Raw genomic sequence first — 17,964 nt, 5'->3', positions numbered from 1 at the left:
AAGGTCAGCACCAACACTTTGAATTGTGCTCGGAAACATACTGGGAGCCAATGTAGGTCTTTCAAGACCGGTGTTATATGGTCTCGGCGGCCGCTCCCAGTCACCAGTCTAGCTGCCGCATTCTGGATTAGTTGTAGTTTCCGAGTCACCTTCAAAGGTAGCCCCACGTAGAGTGCATTGCAGTAGTCCAAGCGGGAGATAACCAGAGCATGCACCACTCTGGCGAGACAGTCCGCAGGCAGATAGGGTCTCAGCCTACGTACCAGATGGAGCTGGTAAACAGCTGCCCTGGACACAGATTTGACCTGTGCCTCCATGGACAGCTGTGAGTCCAAAATGACTCCCAGGCTGCGCACCTGGTCCTTCAGGGGCACAGTTACCCCATTCAGGACCAGGGAATCCTCCACACCTGCCCGCCTCCTGTCCCCCAGAAACAGTACTTCTGTCTTGTCAGGATTCAACCTCAATCCGTTAGCCGCCATCCATCCTCCAACCGCCTCCAGACACTCACACAGGACCTTCACTGCCCTCACTGGTTCTGATTTAAAAGAGAGGTAGAGCTGGGTATCATCTGCATACTGATGAACACCCAGCCCAAACCTCCTGATGATCTCTCCCAGCGGCTGCATGTAGATGTTGAAAAGCATGGGGGAGAGGACAGAACCCTGAGGCACCCCACAAATGAGAGCCCAGGGGTCTGAACACTCATCCCCCACCACCACTTTCTGAACACGGCCCAGGAGGAAGGAGCGGAACCACTGTAGGACAGTGCCCCCAGCTCCCAGCCCCTCAAGACGGTCCAGAAGGATGTTATGGTCGATGGTATCAAACGCCGCTGAGAGATCCAGCAGAACTAGGAAACAGCTCTCACCTTTGTCCCTAGCCCGCCGGAGATCATCAACCAGTGCGACCAAGGCAGTTTCAGTCCCATGATGAGGCCTGAATCCCGACTGGAAGGGATCAAAATGGTCCGCTTCTTCCAGGCGTGCCTGGAGTTGTTCGGCAACCGCTCGCTCTATCACCTTGCCCAAGAATGGAAGATTTGAGACTGGGCGATAGTTGGCCATTGTGGCCGCATCTAAAGATGGTTTTTTAAGAAGCGGTTTAATAACTGCCTCTTTCAGCGGGTCTGGGAAGGCTCCCTCACGGAGGGAAGCATTCACCACCCCACGAAGCCCATCGCCCAGTCCTTCCCGGCTAGCTTTTATAAGCCAGGATGGGCAAGGATCCAGGAGACAGGTGGTTGGTTTCACTCGTCCAAGCAGCCTGTCCACATCCTCGGAGGTAACAGATTGGAATTGATCCCACTCAACTTGACTAGACAGAACTCTAGCACTCTCCCGCCCTGGCCCTGCTCCCATGGTGGAGTCTACTTCTTCCCGAATCTGAGCGATTTTATCTGCAAAAAACTTTGCAAAATCATTGCAGGAGAACATGTGGCCCATACTGGGCCCCGATGTTACAGGTGGTTCCGCTAAATTGTGAACCACCTGAAAAAGTCTCCTGCTGCTGTTTTCTGCAGAGGCAATAGAGGCGGTGAAGAAATTCTTCTTCGCCGTCGCTATCGCCACTTGGTAGGCTCGACGTTGAGCTTTAACCTGTGTCCAATCAGATTCGGAATGAGTTATCCGCCACCGGCGCTCTAGCCGTCTCAAAGATTGTTTCATTGCCCTCAGATCCGTGGAAAACCACGGGGCTCTCCGGGCTCCATGCAATCGGAGAGGACGCTTCGGAGCCAAACAGTCAATAGCCCTGGTTAACTCCGCATTCCAGCGGGCCACCAGGGAATCAGCTGAAAGGCCATCAACATGGGATAAAGCATCCCCTACCACTCTCTGGAAACCATTTGGATCCATTAAGTGGAGAAATAAGCATGAGTCCTGGGGAGGCCTACTGAGATAATGTGAACAGGCTTTGAGCACTCCAAAACGGAGACTTGGGCCCAGGCTACCTAAAGGACCATTGCCTCCTATGTCACCATGTCCACTCCCTAAGATCTATGTGTTATGACTATGGCAGAAGCTCAATTGGTTGGGACATATGAGATAAGCTTCTTGGTAGCATGACCCATACTGGAGAACTTCCTTTCAGAGGAGGCCCATTTAACTCCCTCATTACTTATCCTTCACTGCTAAGTTTATTATTAGTTCATTGATCATCATCATCATCTAGTTAAGTTTCAGATTGCATAGTTTGGTTTTAATGATAGACCCTGATAGTTTAGTTCAAGGGTAGCTAATGTGGTGCCTTCCAGATGTTTTTCGGCTCCCATCATCCCTGACCAAGGGCCATCCTGGCTGAGGCTGATTAGAGTTCTGAAGACATCTGAAGACATTGTCCACATTGACTAGCCATGATTTAGCTGGCTTTAATCTTCTGCTATTGTTTATTACCATATTTTTCGCCCAATAGGACGCACCTTTTCCCCTCCAAAAATGAAGGGGAAATGTGTGTGCGTCCTATGGGGCGAATGCAGGCTTTCGCTGAAGCCTGGAGAGCGAGAGGGGTCGGTGCGCACCGACCCCTCTCACTCTCCAGGCTTCAGGAAGCTATCCGCAAGCCTTGGGAGCCCGGCAAGAGTTCCCGCCGGGCTCCCAAGGCTTGCGGATAGCAGCCTGCATCCCGAAGCCCGGCAGGAACTCCTGCGCTCCGGGCTGGGCTGGCTTCAGTCGGCAGTGGGATGGAGAGCGGCGGATGTTGAGGTTCTCCTGGCTGATCCTTCGACAGAGACGCACAGTGTGTTTTGCACGGACAGTGTGTTTTGCTCCCACTTGTGTTCACTTTGGGTAGCGAGCGGCTCACAGCGCCGCCCCTCCTAGCCCTGAGCACCGGGACGAGGCATCCCGTCAGGCATGGAATGAAAGCTGGAGGCGTTTCCAGCTTCCTCCTTTCCTCCCTTCCTTTCCAGCTTCGTCTTTCCTCCCTCGCCTCCGTTTTTCCTGCAGCCGGCGGTGCTGCCTTCAGAGCGCAGGGCTCCCCCATCGCCACGGAACCTCACGCCGGATTGGAAAGCTGGCGCGGCGCTGCTGTGGCGGCTGCTCTTCTTCAATGGGGGATACCGGCAAGCAGCTGGCCGAGGCTCCCTCTCCGCCCTGCTGCCCCAGGAAGCGGGGCGCCGCTGCGCAATGAGGCGAGGGCTCCGCAGCGCACCCCGGGCTTCAGGCAGATGTCCACAAGCCTTGGGAGCCCGCAGTCTGCAGCCCAAAACCCTGGGGGGGGGGGGAATAATTTTTTTCTTTATTCCCCCCCAAAAAAACAACTAGGTGCGCCCTATAGGGTGAAAAATATGGTACTTGGTGTGTGTGTGTGTCAAACACACCAAGTGTTTGATGTTTTTAAATAATGCAAGCTGCTCTGAGCACCATCGTTAGAAAATTCCAGGGTAGTAGGGTTTTATTTTTACATACTACTTTGAACTAATCTTTGACTACATATCCTTACTAAATATTTATGGTACAGCAGTAAAAGAATTAGCACCTGGGTCACTCTGCTTCAACTTTCTTTGCAGGAAAGAAAAAGTAGCATCAATACATTTCTAACTGCTGCAATAAGCAGGTATGAGTCAAAGAAAACACAGAGCAACAGATCTCATGAATACTTAACATCATTTTACTATCATGACATTGTGGAGCAGTAATTTCCTTTAAGGAAGTACCATCTCCCTGTTAAACTAAATGTTCGGCTTCCCAACAGAGCACACAACTGGGGCATTGGCACTAAATGTGGAAATTAATTGATGCCAGAGCGAGCTTTAAAATATTTAAAACCAGCATGCAACTGTAGGACAAAATAGAATTCAGGAGTTCAAATGTGGAGGGTTGCTGTTAAGGTTATTGTTTTTTAGCCTTTCAGGGATGCTTTTAATGTTTGATGTATCATAGTATTTTAATATTCTTTTGGAAGCCGCCCAGAGTGGCTGGGGAGGCCCAGCCAGATGGGCGGGGTATAAATAAATTATTATTATTATTATTATTATTATTATTATTATTATTATTATTATTATTATATAGTCTACTTACTGCACTGGTGAGGCACAGCAAATACTACATCAAGGCACTAGTCATGAGCAAGTGTAGTCTTTTGACAGTTGTTTCTCCATCCCTTGCCTCTGTTGTCTCCAAAATGCTCCCTGCCTTACACAGCTGTGTTACGTAGACGAGGTGGGAAAGTCCTGGGAGAGCATTGCCAATAGCTGCTATTACAAAAATAGTTGGGGCTTGGGTTGCATCCCTGGACTGGAGTGGGAGGGGGGTCCCTCCCCCTTTCCGCCAATGTTACAGCTTCTTATGCACCTGATCCTTTGCAGAGCTCTATGTATTTTGCAAGTTGATCCTATGCAGCCAGGGAAGTCAACAGACCTTTCTCCTAGGAAACTACTACGCACAGGATGATAAGTCATGCTGATCTTAATAAACTGGATATTAAGATTATATAGAGTAAGCGCTGGGCTTTGGGAAGAAGGGAGGGCTCTGACAGGATCCTGGAGTCTTCCTCCTCCTCCTTCCCAAAGCCTAGTTAGCACTTGCTCAACTTTGGGAAGGAGACGGGAGGAGCCTGGGACCCTGCCAGAGTCTCATGCCTTCTTCCCCAAACCCAGCATCTCCTTTAACCAGCTTTTGGGAAGGTGGTGTTGTGCTGGGAGGGACGGGACATCAATAATAATAATAATAATAATAATAATAATAATAATAATAAATTTATTTATACCCTTCGTATCTGGCTGGGCTTCCCCAGCCACTCTGGGCTGCTTCCAACAAAATATTAAATTACAGTAATGCATCGAACATTAAAAGCTTCCCTAAACAGGGCAGCCTTCAGATGTCTTCTAAAAGTCTGGTGATAATTGTTCTCTTTGACATCTGGTGGGAGGGCATTCCACAGGGTGGGCGCCACTACCAAGAAGGCCCTCTGCCTGGTTCTTGTAACTTGGCTTTTTGCAGTGAGGGAACTGCCAGAAGGCCCTTGGTAGAATGATGGGGATGGAGACGCTCCTTCAGGTATACTGGACCAAGGCCGTTTAGGGCTTTAAAGGTCAGCACCAACACTTTGAATTGTGCTCATATCATACTACAATCATGCTACAGAAATAAATTTCAAAGCTAACTAAAGAGCTCCTGTGAGCACAAAATGATAGGTGAGTCTGAGACTTTTGTACATTAGATGAGGTACCAGATTAAAACCTCCTTGTCTCATAACTAGGTAACAGGAACAGGAAAGACCATGGATATCTGCAACCAATCAAAGCAGGCAGTACTGGATTGGAAGGATCTGTGATCTGAGTCCATATAAGGCAGATTCTTTTGTACATCTCCGACCTCATTTTGTATGATCATACTACTGTTGAGGCAAAGCGTTCACGGAACTACCCAGTGCCAAAGAACTACCCAGCATTATGTTGTACAATTAATCTCTCCCGTCACTTTCCAGAGAGGTAACCTTGCCTCCTTCCAATAAGGGGACATGTGGCAATCGGTGCCATTTGCAGAAACCCAAGTAGCAGTGAACCCAGAGAAGCTAGTTCAAAAACAAAACTCTTGGGGGTATAAGAGAGTGGAGTGTGTCAGATTTTAATCCAGAAGATATGTGCGCTTCACTCAGTCATAAATTTGTGTTTGTTATGTTCAAAGTAGTTCACTGGCTTTGTACCACTGCTGAAACAAAAAACAACAGTAAATCTTATTCCATATTACCCATAAAACAGACACATCATATAGAAGTGCAGCATTTGTACTGCTGTATTTATTCCTGGGTTAAAACAAACAGAATTTTATTTTAGAGAGATGGGGAGTGGGAGGGGGGAACCATGGTGGAGACAAGTGTTTCTACACAGAACCTGTCTTTGAACGCAACGCTCCGCTTCCAAGAGATGGGTCACAGAAATGGAATGAAGTTTACAGATCATCAGAAGAAAATGTCAGGAGCTAATCAAAACAACATAGCCCTGCTGAAACAACTCCACAGAAATCACAGTCAGGCTCGTAACATAATTTGAGAAGGGGCCTAAATGGTAAATTCCAGTGAGAATTATCAAGCCAAATCATTTCAGGTTGCCATTTTGAATCAGCCTAGAAGTTCAGTCCATAAACTTTTCTTCTGCAAGTCAAATGCACTTTCAACAAGATTTCCAAATGCCCTTGTCCCTAAAACGAGGTCATCAATCAACGTAACAACTTCATTTCTAGTTTGCACTGTCAACCTAGCCTGCCCTACTGTCAGGAATGCCTGCTGCATGACCCCTCTTATTTTCAAGTCAAGGGTGTGAAGACTAATCTGCAAAACTACACAGGAGATAATGGCTTTCTTCTCAACTTCTGGTATTAATTTTGCTCTTCTTCTCCTAAGCATTAGAAGGTCACCATTTCCCGAATTTTCTTAAACCCCAAATCGAATCTCTAGAATTTGCAACGTACAATCACATGATTGAAGTGTAACGGCAGAAGGTTAAGTGCAAGTCTTCCTTCCAGTGGATAACCATTAGTCTCTATTAATCAGGGATCATTCATTTCATCTTTTTTGGGTTGGCCGCCATGTAGAGCGCTATCAGACAGTAGATGGTCCCTCCTATTGTTAGTGCCATCGTGGTCCGGTAAAGAAGCTTATCAGGAAGGCCCCGTTTCAGGTGCACTGGCAAACCATCAGGCTTCTGTTATCAATAAAATATAAACATAAGAATTAATAAAAGCATGTACATTACCATCCCCCAAGCTAAAGTCTATTTGTACAAAATGTGAATGAAAGCTAAACCAAGATAGCAGCTAGCAGCGAGCAGAGACTATGGCTTTGGTGACCTGCGTAAGTTCCTGACCTTTCTCATGACAGCAATGAGAGATTACTCAAAGCAAATATGCACATTTGTATTATTTATACAAGTTCTCGAAAATTAAGTGTAGCCCACCCAAATCCATCCAGTTTAAGGGCAGAACACACCTACACACAGCCCAGCAAATGAGTTCCACAATAACGTCTAAAGCCCTGGGAACCTTTAGCAGAGGTCCATGCACGTTAGCTACGTATATTAGCCTGTGTCACAGGGCAGGTACATGCAGCTCAGTTGTGGCATGAATGGCCGGTGGAGGGAAACAGATCTGACTTCTATGGGCTGTGCTCAATATTTAAGCAGCTGCATATGTAGGTCCTTCCTCTCCTTTCTTAACACTTGGTCCTCCTGTCTTGACATCAGAGAGGGGACACAGCTCAGCCACAGAGCAAACAGCTGCAGGCAGGAAACTCCTGGTACAGTAACTGGCATCTTTAGCCAAAAGGGTATCTTTAGCCAAATGGGGTAACTGTGCCCCTGAAAGACCAAGTGCACAGCCTGGGAGTCATTTTGGACTCACAGCTGTCCATGGAGGCACAGGTCAAATCTGTGTCCAGGGCAGCTGTTTACCAGCTCCATCTGGTACGTAGGCTGAGACCCTATCTGCCTGCGGACTGCCTCGCCAGAGTGGTGCATGCTCTGGTAATCTCCCGCTTGGACTACTGCAATGCGCTCTACGTGGGGCTACCTTTGAAGGTGACCCAGAAACTACAACTAATCCAGAATGCGGCAGCTAGACTGGTGACTGGGAGCGGCCGCCAAGACCATATAACACCGATCTTGAAAGACCTACATTGGCTCCCAATACGTTTCCGAGCACAATTCAAAGTGTTGGTGCTGACCTTTAAAGCCCTAAACGCCCTCGGTCCAGTATATCTGAAGGAGCGTCTCCACCTCCATCGTTCTACCCTGACACTGAGGTCCAGCACCGAGGGCCTTCTGGCGGTTCCCTCACTGTGAGAACCCAAGTTACAGGGAACCAGGCAGAGGGCCTTCTTGGTAGTGGCGCCCTCCCTGTGGAATGCCCTCCCACCAGATGTCAAAGAGAACAACAACTACCAGACTATTAGAAGACATCTGAAGGCGGCCCTGTTTAGGGAGGCTTTTCATGTTTGATGTAGTACAGTATTTTAATATTTTTTTTTGGAAGCCGCCCAGAGTGGCTGGGGAAGCCCAGCCAGATGGGCGGGGTATAAATAATAAATTATTATTATTATTATTATTATTATTATTATTATTATTATTGGATCAAGTAAGGGATGATGGGAAAGACCTCTGCCTGAAACCCTGGAAAGCCTCTGCCCACTGCAGAAGGTGATGCTGGAACAGATGGACGCAGAGTCTGAGTTGTTAAATGGCAACTTCTTAGGTTTCTGACACTGTGACATTTCATGTTTCCTGTCATTGGTAGCCTATCAGGGAGCACAGCGTTGTGAAATCACAGGGAAGTTCACCACATCCAGACTTTATGGGAGGGGAAAGGGAAACTAAGGGAGGAACTCAATGTCACACTACTACAAACACTCCATCTGAGCAGACATATCAGATTGCCAGATGGAACGATCCCCCTCTCCCCAAGGATTGTTCTAGGGATTCTCCCAACCTCCACCTAGAGCCAATTTTGGGGGCGCACAGAGGGAGGAGATGGGGAAAAGGAAAGCCATATGGCACAAACAGAAGCCCACACATAGGGCTTACACTGATGAGGATCGTTACATGACTCCCACATCACATCTGCACTATTCACTTACACACAGTATAAAAGAATACGGCAGAATATTCCTTTAAGTGGCTAATCACACAAGATGCTTCCTGGCAAAGCATCACTAACTTGCGAGTCCTGAGGTTTCAAGGGAAAAGGAAATAACACCAATTAAGAGCAGGAGCGTTTTCCGAATAAAAACAGAATGCGAGAAAAAGTGAGCTTCTTAAAGAGCTGTTATCCCATCAGAACAAGGGAGTTTTGCAGATTCCATGCAAGGTGCTCCAGTGGTTTACTCTGATCTCAACTGCTAAACCCACTGCATTTATTAGTAGTTGCATAACGTTAATAGCAATGTTTAACTGTTGGGTTTTAACCTGACTGTGTAACTGCCCATGGGCAAGACTGACCTGAATATAGCAAGCATCTGCAACAGACTGGAGAAGCAAAAAAAAAGGATTAGCGCTGAGTTTATTCCTATCAGCAGATGTTGTCCGAAATGCTGCTGTTATAGAAGTGGAACACGTAACTTGCAAGCAGAACTCTGCATGTAGGACTCAAAAGCAAAAAATGGGCTGCCAAGTTTTGGGGGATGATTCTTAAATGTTCTCAACAGCTCCTTTTCTCCATAATCTCCACAGTTATCACTACTTGTGTACAAGCCTGTGTGCCCCCTTCAGATCTCCATGTCTTTTCCCAGGTTCCAGTCTTTACCCTCTCAGGGAGGAATTCAACGTTGCACCAAGGTGGCTGTTCTGTCACAGCAAGCATTTTGGCCTGCCAGACAGAACAATTCCCACTCTCCTCCTCCCATATGATGTTCTGGGGTCTCTCCCAAGCCAGTTTTTGGGGGGAGGCATGCAAAGAAGAGAAGGAACCAAAGCCCCAATACACAAGCGGAAGCCCTCACTCAGGGCTTCCATGGACAGAAATCATTAGTTGAATCCCACACTTGGTCTTTGTTCCTGCCAAAGACCTTCCATTTCATTGAAAGCTTCAACCTTGTTAAGAATAATCAAGCAAAGGACAAACAGGATAATTTTCAGATACGGCATGGTTGAAGATTGGGCAGGGGGAAAGAGAACAGGAGAGAGAGAGAGAGAGGTGAGGAGGAGGCAAAAATCATGCAGAGTGCACCTAGCGCTGAACTTACATTTAGCCTGCTGTAAAATTTGTTTCAAGGGACGCAGGTGGCGCTGTGGGTTAAAGCCTCAGCGCCTAGGACTTGCCGATCGAGAGGTCGGCGGTTCGAATCCCTGCGGCGGGGTGCGCTCCCGCTGCTCGGTCCCAGCGCCTGCCAACCTAGCAGTTCGAAAGCACCTCCGGGTGCAAGTAGATAAATAGGGACCGCTTACCAGCGGGAAGGTAAACGGCGTTTCCGTGTGCGGCTCTGGCTCGCCAGAGCAGCGATGTCACGCTGGCCACGTGACCCGGAAGTGTCTCTGGACAGCGCTGGCCCCTGGCCTCTTAAGTGAGATGGGCGCACAACCCCAGAGTCTGTCAAGACTGGCCCGTACGGGCAGGGGTACCTTTACCTTTACCTAAAATTTGTTTCAAGTTCTTTTTAAAATACTGTTGACCTCTAATGTAAACACAGAAACATAGATATTAGCAGCATTTTATCTACACTTCTGAAAGCCTCAAGCATTCAGCATCTCCAGCGATCAGACATAAATTCAACTAAGATTATTGACTGAATATTGTTTCTTCCCACCTGAAAAAACTTCTGCAGCTCCGGTACCCGGTTTTTACCAAAATACTCGATGGTGGACGGTCCTTCTGAGGCAATTTTAGTTGGCGTTGCAAATATTAGAGTTGGTGATTCTGTAGATACAACTGGCTTGAATCCCTGCATAAAATGAGACGATTAAAACTTTGTTTGCAGTGAGCAGAGTTACCAGATACATTATCAGCTATATAAACAAGTGACCAGACAGTAAGAGACTACAAAGCAAGAGCGTCTCTGGCTTAACCTTGAACACTGTACTCCACAGGACCATCCAGAAGAGACACTTAGAGAATTACGGTCAAGAGCATATTTACAGTCTGGAAGTTTGCCTGCAAATGGCAAGTCATGTGCCTGCTATAAAGGGAAAGGGGAGAAAACAGAATCTCCTCCATCAGCTCAGTTGGGTTCAAGTACCACTGACTTCTCTGCCCTCAGAATTAAATGGTGAGAACCTGAATTTATTTGTTCCATCCCTCCCTCCCTTGATACTTCTTTTGAATTGCATTAACTGTAAGCTGTTGCAGCATGGACCTGTGTATTTCAGAAATAGATTCCGTTTTGCAACCATTACAATGGTGGCCAATTCATTTCTGGGACCAAGTGCTGGATTTTATCTTTAAGCATTTCTTCCAAGGTCTGGTAGGAACCCATATAGCTCAGAGACAGCCTTTCCCACACAAGCTCCCCTGTTTATATTCTGCAGAGTGGGGGTAGTTGACTGTGTGCCCCATATCACATGAGGAGAGGACACATGGGATAGGAGACTGCCCCACAGTTGTGGAAGAACTGTCACAAAATGGTCTGCAGCTCTAATGTTTTGCAGCAATCCAGGGAGCAGGCAAAACCTTCCTCTGCTGCAAGACATTTAAGTGGGCATTTCTGCTTGTAAAATACTACCGCCATAGGATGCACAGTTTAGTGACTTTATGGGACTTTGGCTTTATTGCATTAGTGGACGCTTTGTTAGAAGCATCTTCACACATTGAAAAGGCAAGTTATAAATGTTTTAAATCAATAAATTGCCCTTTCTGTTTCACAATACAAGCTGAATCAAGTCTTTTTTCTTAAAATTTTCCAAATGAAGTCACCAGGACATATTGAAAAGAATCTGTCAAGAAGCCAACCCAAAGCAGCGAGAAAACCAAATTAGACTGGCAAAGTCTGCCTCTTCCAGATGCAGAAGCAAATGTTTCTCGACCAAGGGTAGCCAATGAGGTGCTCTCTACTAGCCATGGGGGCTATGTTCTCCCTCCACTGTTAGGAGGCAATGTGCCTCTGAATATCAGTTACTGGAATCACAAGTAAGGGAGAGTGCTATTGCACTCAGGTCCTGCTTGCAGGCATCCCCTGGGCATCTGGCAGGCCAATGCAAGAACAGCATGCTGGAGTAGATGGGCCTTCAGCAGGGCTCTTACGTTCCAACTCTCATCAGCCCCAGACAGAATGTGGAGAGATCATGGTTCAAATCTCCAGCAAATCATGAAGCTTAGCGAGTGACTTTGGGACAGCCACACTCTCCTGCCATAACCTAGCTCAGAGGTAATCCCTACCAGAGAGAAAGGACAAATCAAGCTGTCAGACTATGCTGAAATGGCTAAACTCAGAGACCAAGAAGAAAAGAAATTCAAAAAAGAATGGGGAAAGTTTATAATTTATTTAGGAGACCACTGTGAGCGGATGAAAACATTAGCAGGATTTTAATCCTACTTGTAATGTAACAAATACTACGGACAATATGGATAGATACAAACCATAACTATGAAATGATATGCAGTCGGAAACGTTAACAATAGGACCCATGGGGGAAGTCTTGGGATTCAGAGTTATCTCATTCTATAAAAATAAATAAATAACCTAGCTCAGAGGGCTGTTGTCAGATGGAGTTGGGTGGGGTAATCAATGAATGCTGCCCTGAGCTTTTTCCAGAAAGAGTAGTGTATAAATGAAATAAAATTTGGTAAATGACCCTAATCATCTTCTTTGGGAAGCAAAGAAGGCCTCTGGCTAGGAATGGGCTCTGGAAATTCGTAACTATTTTAACTCACTTTAAAAAAAAAACTACTCTCAAATTAATGGCAAAAAAAAATATGCTATTGGAAATGTATTGCTTTCTCAAAACAACAACCTTCCAACACCATGACCTCAGGGTGTCTACCAATGTCCATGAATAGGGGAGGGCAAACAGTCATTGCTTACTGCTTCTGTACAAATTTTCTTGGTTCTTACAACAAGAAGAAATGAGATACCAACAAGTGAGGAAGAGTAAAAGTTGGGTAGCTTCACAGTAGGGCACACTGCAAAGCTGGAGGGTGGCTGAATGCTACTCTTGTCCCACTGTCCTTCCCTGGGCTTTTCAGTATAACCCCCTGCAAGTCAGTCCCAGTATGTTAGAACATAAGGAATACATAAGATGAGCCCTGCTGGATCAGGCAAGTGGCTGACCTAATTGAGCATCCTGTTCCCATGGGGAGCCAACTAGATACCAACCATGAAGCCCACAAACAAGACCTGAGTGCAGCAGTATTGTCCCTTCTTGTGATTCCTTGCAACTGGTATTTAGAGGCATACCGCCTCTAACAATGGAGCCATCATGGATAAGAACCATTGTTCAGTCAGGCTTAGTTTCAGGATATGAGTGTATAGGATTGCAGCCTCAGTCTAGTCAGCTGAACAGATGTGGGAGCTGACCCCTCAATACCAAGAGGAATAGGAGTTACATTCATAACAAGTCATTCATTTAGTCTTTCTTCCCCTTGAGTTTTGAATGCATTCGTGAACACCCGTTTAAAAAGAAAGTCAATTAAGAGATGAGCGTGCCACCTTCACAATGCAGTGTGTGTTCATTTGGGCATTCAAGCATTGCTGATGAAGAACCAAAACGCAGCTAATTCTGGAATGCTTTGCTTCTTACATGCAAGCATTTAACAGAGCTACACTCAAGTAAAAAAGGCTGTGCAGCACAGCCAACAATTACCTACATACAGATTCCCTACTTTATTATTCCAGACAGTGAGTGTGAACACAATATGCTTGACATTAAATTTGCATTTTAACAAGGCTAATAAGTACATGATTGAAATGAATGTCTACTAATTAGTTTTTGTTTGTTCATCTATCAAGCTGTCTGCCAATCACATACATTTTCAGAAAATAATGTTCACTTGTCAGGTTAACTTTATGTAAAACTATTTATATTTGCTTTTAAAAAGCATGCATTAGGGAACTCACTCAGCTCTATGGAATGCATCAGAAATCTATCGAAAGACAGACCACACTGCTATTCTGCATATCTGTGAATGTATTCATAAAATACAAAAAATCTAAGAAATATAGCCTATCCTAAGCTACAGCTGAGAGGTATATTTCCGATATGCACAGTGTGATCCCCATCTGGCCATTTTGAAATATGACATGGTATCAAGGAATGACCATAAATATTCTCTTTGGTGAGGAGGAACAGAACATTGGTGAACAATGGTTTTTCTACAAGGGAAGTTAGCAGCTATTTTGGATGGGAGAAAACCCATGGCTTAGCAAAAGGGATGTGCTGTGCTGGCAGCAATAGGTAGGGAGAGTGCAGAGGATATAGGGCAAGAAGGACAAGTAGGAAGTGAGTCCAGGAGATAAGAGTAACTAGAAGGCTGGGATACCTGAGAAACAAGATTTTTAAAATAAGAGGAGCACAATCGCTGTCGGTGGAAAGGAAAGTAAGGAGAAAGGGTAACAGAGGCATGCGGACTGCTAGCAAGGAGACGAGAGAAAGGGAGCTGTATAGAGGTTAGTGTACTGTAGTCTAGGCAATCAAGGGTGCTGAATGTCACTTTGTAATATGAACTATTTGTCTAAAATATTCCAGGCTGCATTAATTAATTGATGGGTTAAAGTATTTACAGGCCGCCCCCTTACAAAAGAATGAATAAATTGTGCTGTCAACACATAAAACATCATAAAATGAACACCAAAAAAATCATTAAAACTGGCTCATCTAATAAGTTTGAACAGCGGAACAGGCCTGTCGGCATAAAAAAGACCCAGGAGATGCCTGAAATGCCGACACTAAATGCCATACTTCTAGTTGAAGCTACTCAGGCTTCTGGGAAACAGGCATTAAATAACAGCGCTCCGCAACATGTTTTCTAAATGTATGAAGTAGTAAGCCCCATTTTATTTTAAAAGATAAAGTTGTAAAACAAAAAGCAAGCTAAACCAATTATGATAAAAGTGGACAAAAGACAAATAAAAATGCCTGCTGAATCGACTAGTGCAGCAGCCTTTAGGGGGAAACAGCGGAGGTAAGTGGCTTCTCACATCTAAAGACAGGTTGTTCCAAAGCGGAGAAACCATCCAAGAAAGAGCCACGTGTCCCCCTGTCATTCTTCCAGCCTCTCCCTGTGAGGGTAGGCAGAGAAGAGCCTGATTGTGTGACTGCAGCAAGTTCACTGTCTGATTTCTGGTAGAGCAGGTTCCTTAGGAATCCAGGACCCAGGCCATAAAAGGCTGTATAGGTCAAAAACAGCCAGACAAACATCAGTGGACACTGCAATTTAAATCGAGGCTATAAATTGCTTGATGCATTCCCCAACCTCCCTGCCCATTGCATTTAAAGTACTGTACTGTACTTGACTTCCTCCCAAGAATCCTGGGAAATACTATAGAATCATAGAACAGTAGAGTTGGAAGAGACCCCAAGGTCATACAATCCAACTTCCTGTAATGCATGAATCTCAACAACAGCACCCACAACAGGCGGCCATCCAACCTCTGCTTAAAAGCCTCCTGTAGTTCACTAAAGGGCGCTAGGAACTGCAGCTCTGTGGAGAGTAAACTACAGCTTCTACAATTATTCAGAGCTGTCCAGGTGGTGCAAACGTGCTTCCAAAGGTGTGGTGCGGATGCAACCTCTGCTTTTGTTGCAATGGGTCATGCCCCCCGCCCCAACTAATTTCTCCCGATTTTTATTGCTCACTGTTCGTTTCATTTACCATATACTGCATTCTCTGTACAGTGAAGCCTTTTAATGTGTAATGTTTTATTATGATTTTATGTATCTTGGAAGCCGCGCAGGGTGACTGGGGCAACCCAGTCACATGGGCAGGGTACAAAGAACAACAACAACTATTATATTTCAAATATTCTGCTACAACGCTTATTGACAGCAGCTATTATACATATTTCAAATACTCTGCTGTGACGCTTATTGACAACAACTATATTTCAAATACTCTCTGCCGCAACGCTTATTGACAACAACTATTGTATTTCAAATACTCTGCTGCAACGCTTATTGACAACTACTATTATATTTCAAATACTCTGCTGCAACGCTTATTGGCAACTACTATTATATTTCAAATACTGTGCTGCAACGCTTATTGACAGCAACTATTATAACACTTATTGCTGACAACTACTATATTTCAAATACTCTCCCCAGGGAGGTTTGCCTGGCACCTTCATTATGCACCTGTAGGCGCCAGGCAAAAATGTTCCTCTTTAACCAGGCATTTGGTTGATCTTATATACAACCTATGCCCTTTTAAAATGTGTGTGGGTTTTGGGGGGGTATTGAGTTGCTGTTTTTATTTTTATTAGGTATTTTGTGGTTTTATATCTTGATTTTATTCTATGAACCACCCTGAGACCCCCAGGTATAGGGCAGTATAGAAATTCAATAAATTATCTTTCAAATCAGAACCAGTGAAGGCGGTGAAGGTCCTGTGTGAGTGTCTGGAGGCGGTTGAAGGATGGATGGCAGCTAGCAGATTGAGGCTGAATCCTGACAAGACAGAAGTACTGTTTTGGGGGGACAGGAGGCGGGCAGGTGTGGAGGACTCCCTGGTACTCACCAGGGGGAGGACTCACCAGGGGTAACTGTGCCCCTGAAGGACCAGGTGCACAGCCTGGGAGTCATTCTGGACTCACAGCTGTCCATGGAGGTGCAGGTCAATTCTGTGTCCAGGGCAGCTGTGTACCAGCTCCATCTGGTACGCAGGCTGAGACCCTATCTGCCTGCAGACTGTCTCGCCAGAGTGGTGCATGCTCTGGTTATCTCTCGCTTGGACTACTGCAATGCGCTCTATGTGAGGCTACCTTTGAAGGTGACCCGGAAAGTACAACTAATCCAGAATGTGGCAGCTAGACTAGTGACTGGAAGCAGCCGCCGAGACCAGCCTTGAAAGACCTACACTGGCTCCCAGTACATTTCCAAGCACAAGTCAAAGAGTTGGTCTGACCTTTAAAGCCCTAAACGGCCTCAGTCCACTATACCTGGCGGAGCGTATCCACCCCCATTGTTCTGCCCGGACACTGAGGTCCAGCGCCGAGGGCCTTCTGGCAGTTCCCTCACTGCAAGAAGGGAGGTTACAGGGAACCAGGCAGAGGGCCTTCTCGGTAGTAGCACCCGCCCTGTGGAACTTCCTCCCACCAGATGTCAAATAGAAAAACAACTACCAGACTTTTAGAAGACATCTGAAGGCAGCCCTGTTTAGGGAAGCTTTTAATGTTTAACTGACTATTGTATTTTAATATTCTATTGGAAGCCGCCAGACTGGCTGGGGAGACCCAGCCAATGGGCAGGGATTTATTTATTTATTTATTTACTTACTTACTTACTTATTTTTGACACCAACCATATTATATTTCAAATATTCTCTGCTGCAACGCTTCCTTGCAAGCCGCCCTAGGGAACACCTGGTGGGCAGCCACAGAAGCACGTGGAATACATGAAGCCCGCTTCTCCATTCCGCCTTCCCCGCTTCTCAATGAATAATAATAATAATAATAATAATTTATTTATACCCCGCCCATCTGGCTGGGCTTCCCCACTGGGGAGGGTTAGAGAGAGTTCTCTCTTTAGGCCATTGCGAGAACTGGACCTCATGGGGCCCCGTAGGGAAGTCTCTCCTCTACGTGAAGCGCAGCTGTGAAGGTCAAGCTCCCGGCGGCCCGAGAGCGCGGCTGCCTCCGTTACCTGCGGGGCGTAGGCGGCGGAAGCGCCGGCCCCCACCAGCCTCTGCGTGAAGCCGCTGAACTTGTAATACATCCCGGCGCCCGGGGGCGGCTGCCTCGCTCCGCCACGCGCGCAGCTCCGCTTCCCCAGCGTTACGAGCCGGCAGCTGCCCGCAGTGCTGCCCGCCGAGAGGAAGGGGTAGGCGAGAAAGGACCTCCTGTGCGACCGGGTCGTTCTTGGACCTCTTCCCCGAGAGGGGTGACCCGAGCGAGTGCCTGAGGAAGTCGGTCCGAACGACGAAAGCGCGAGCGCCATTTAAGCGCCATTGAAGACCCTAAGGCGACCCCGCCCTGGAGTGGATATTTTACTATTTTCGCGCTGTGGTTTCGTTTGGCCGGCTTCGGAAGGAAGTAGCTTTCTAATCGGGCAGTGAGATAGACAACCTCAAAGCCTACCTCGGTGTACTTCTTGGTCTTCACTGCCAAAGAGATGGGAAAGGGGTAGAGCCGCACTGCAGTTATCCGGAGGCGAAACTTCCTGGTTCCTTTCTGTAGTTTCCCCATCCACGCACCCTTTCCTCCCCCGGGACAAGAGTGACAGTGGAAGAAACCCGCCATCTGAGCAGCAGAACTCGAAAGGCAGGGTTTAAGTATTCCAGGCGGAAATATTCTGCACAATTTCCTGAAAGCGAGCCCCAACTGGCAGGCAGTTCTGAGTCAATAAAATAAATCCGTAATAAATTCAGATGTCATCTCAAAGCAGTAAAT

The 17,964-nt window shown here is 46.4% G+C and overlaps 1 protein-coding gene across 1 annotated transcript; it reads right to left on the bottom strand.

Moving 5' to 3' along the window:
• Positions 1–5,711: 5,711 nt before the first annotated feature.
• Positions 5,712–17,409, bottom strand: COX7A2L (cytochrome c oxidase subunit 7A2 like). Its single transcript, XM_079969062.1, has 3 exons — positions 17,219–17,409; positions 10,234–10,368; positions 5,712–6,643 (listed from the first exon to the last, which is right to left on the bottom strand). Exons 1-3 carry the CDS (start codon positions 17,288–17,290, stop codon positions 6,500–6,502), a joined length of 351 nt encoding a protein of 116 aa, XP_079825188.1. The 5' UTR covers positions 17,291–17,409; the 3' UTR covers positions 5,712–6,499.
• Between the last annotated feature and the right edge of the window lie 555 nt (positions 17,410–17,964).

This window comes from Podarcis cretensis (genome assembly GCF_951804945.1).
Source record: "Podarcis cretensis genome assembly, chromosome: 3".
In the NCBI taxonomy this organism is placed as follows: domain Eukaryota; kingdom Metazoa; phylum Chordata; class Lepidosauria; order Squamata; family Lacertidae; genus Podarcis; species Podarcis cretensis.
The sequence above is the reverse complement of the archived record's forward strand: the minus strand, read 5'-3'. Positions and strand labels throughout refer to the sequence as shown.

Coding starts and splice junctions, on each gene's coding strand:
- COX7A2L (XM_079969062.1), bottom strand. CDS start 17,290: ATGTATTACAAGTTCAGCGGCTTCACGCAGAGGCTGGTGGGGGCCGGC. Junction 10,369..17,218: donor CCGCCGCCTACGCCCCGCAG/GTAACGGAGGCA, acceptor CATTTTATGCAG/GGATTCAAGCCAGTTGTATC. Junction 6,644..10,233: donor AGCTGCAGAAGTTTTTTCAG/GTGGGAAGAAAC, acceptor TATTGATAACAG/AAGCCTGATGGTTTGCCAGT.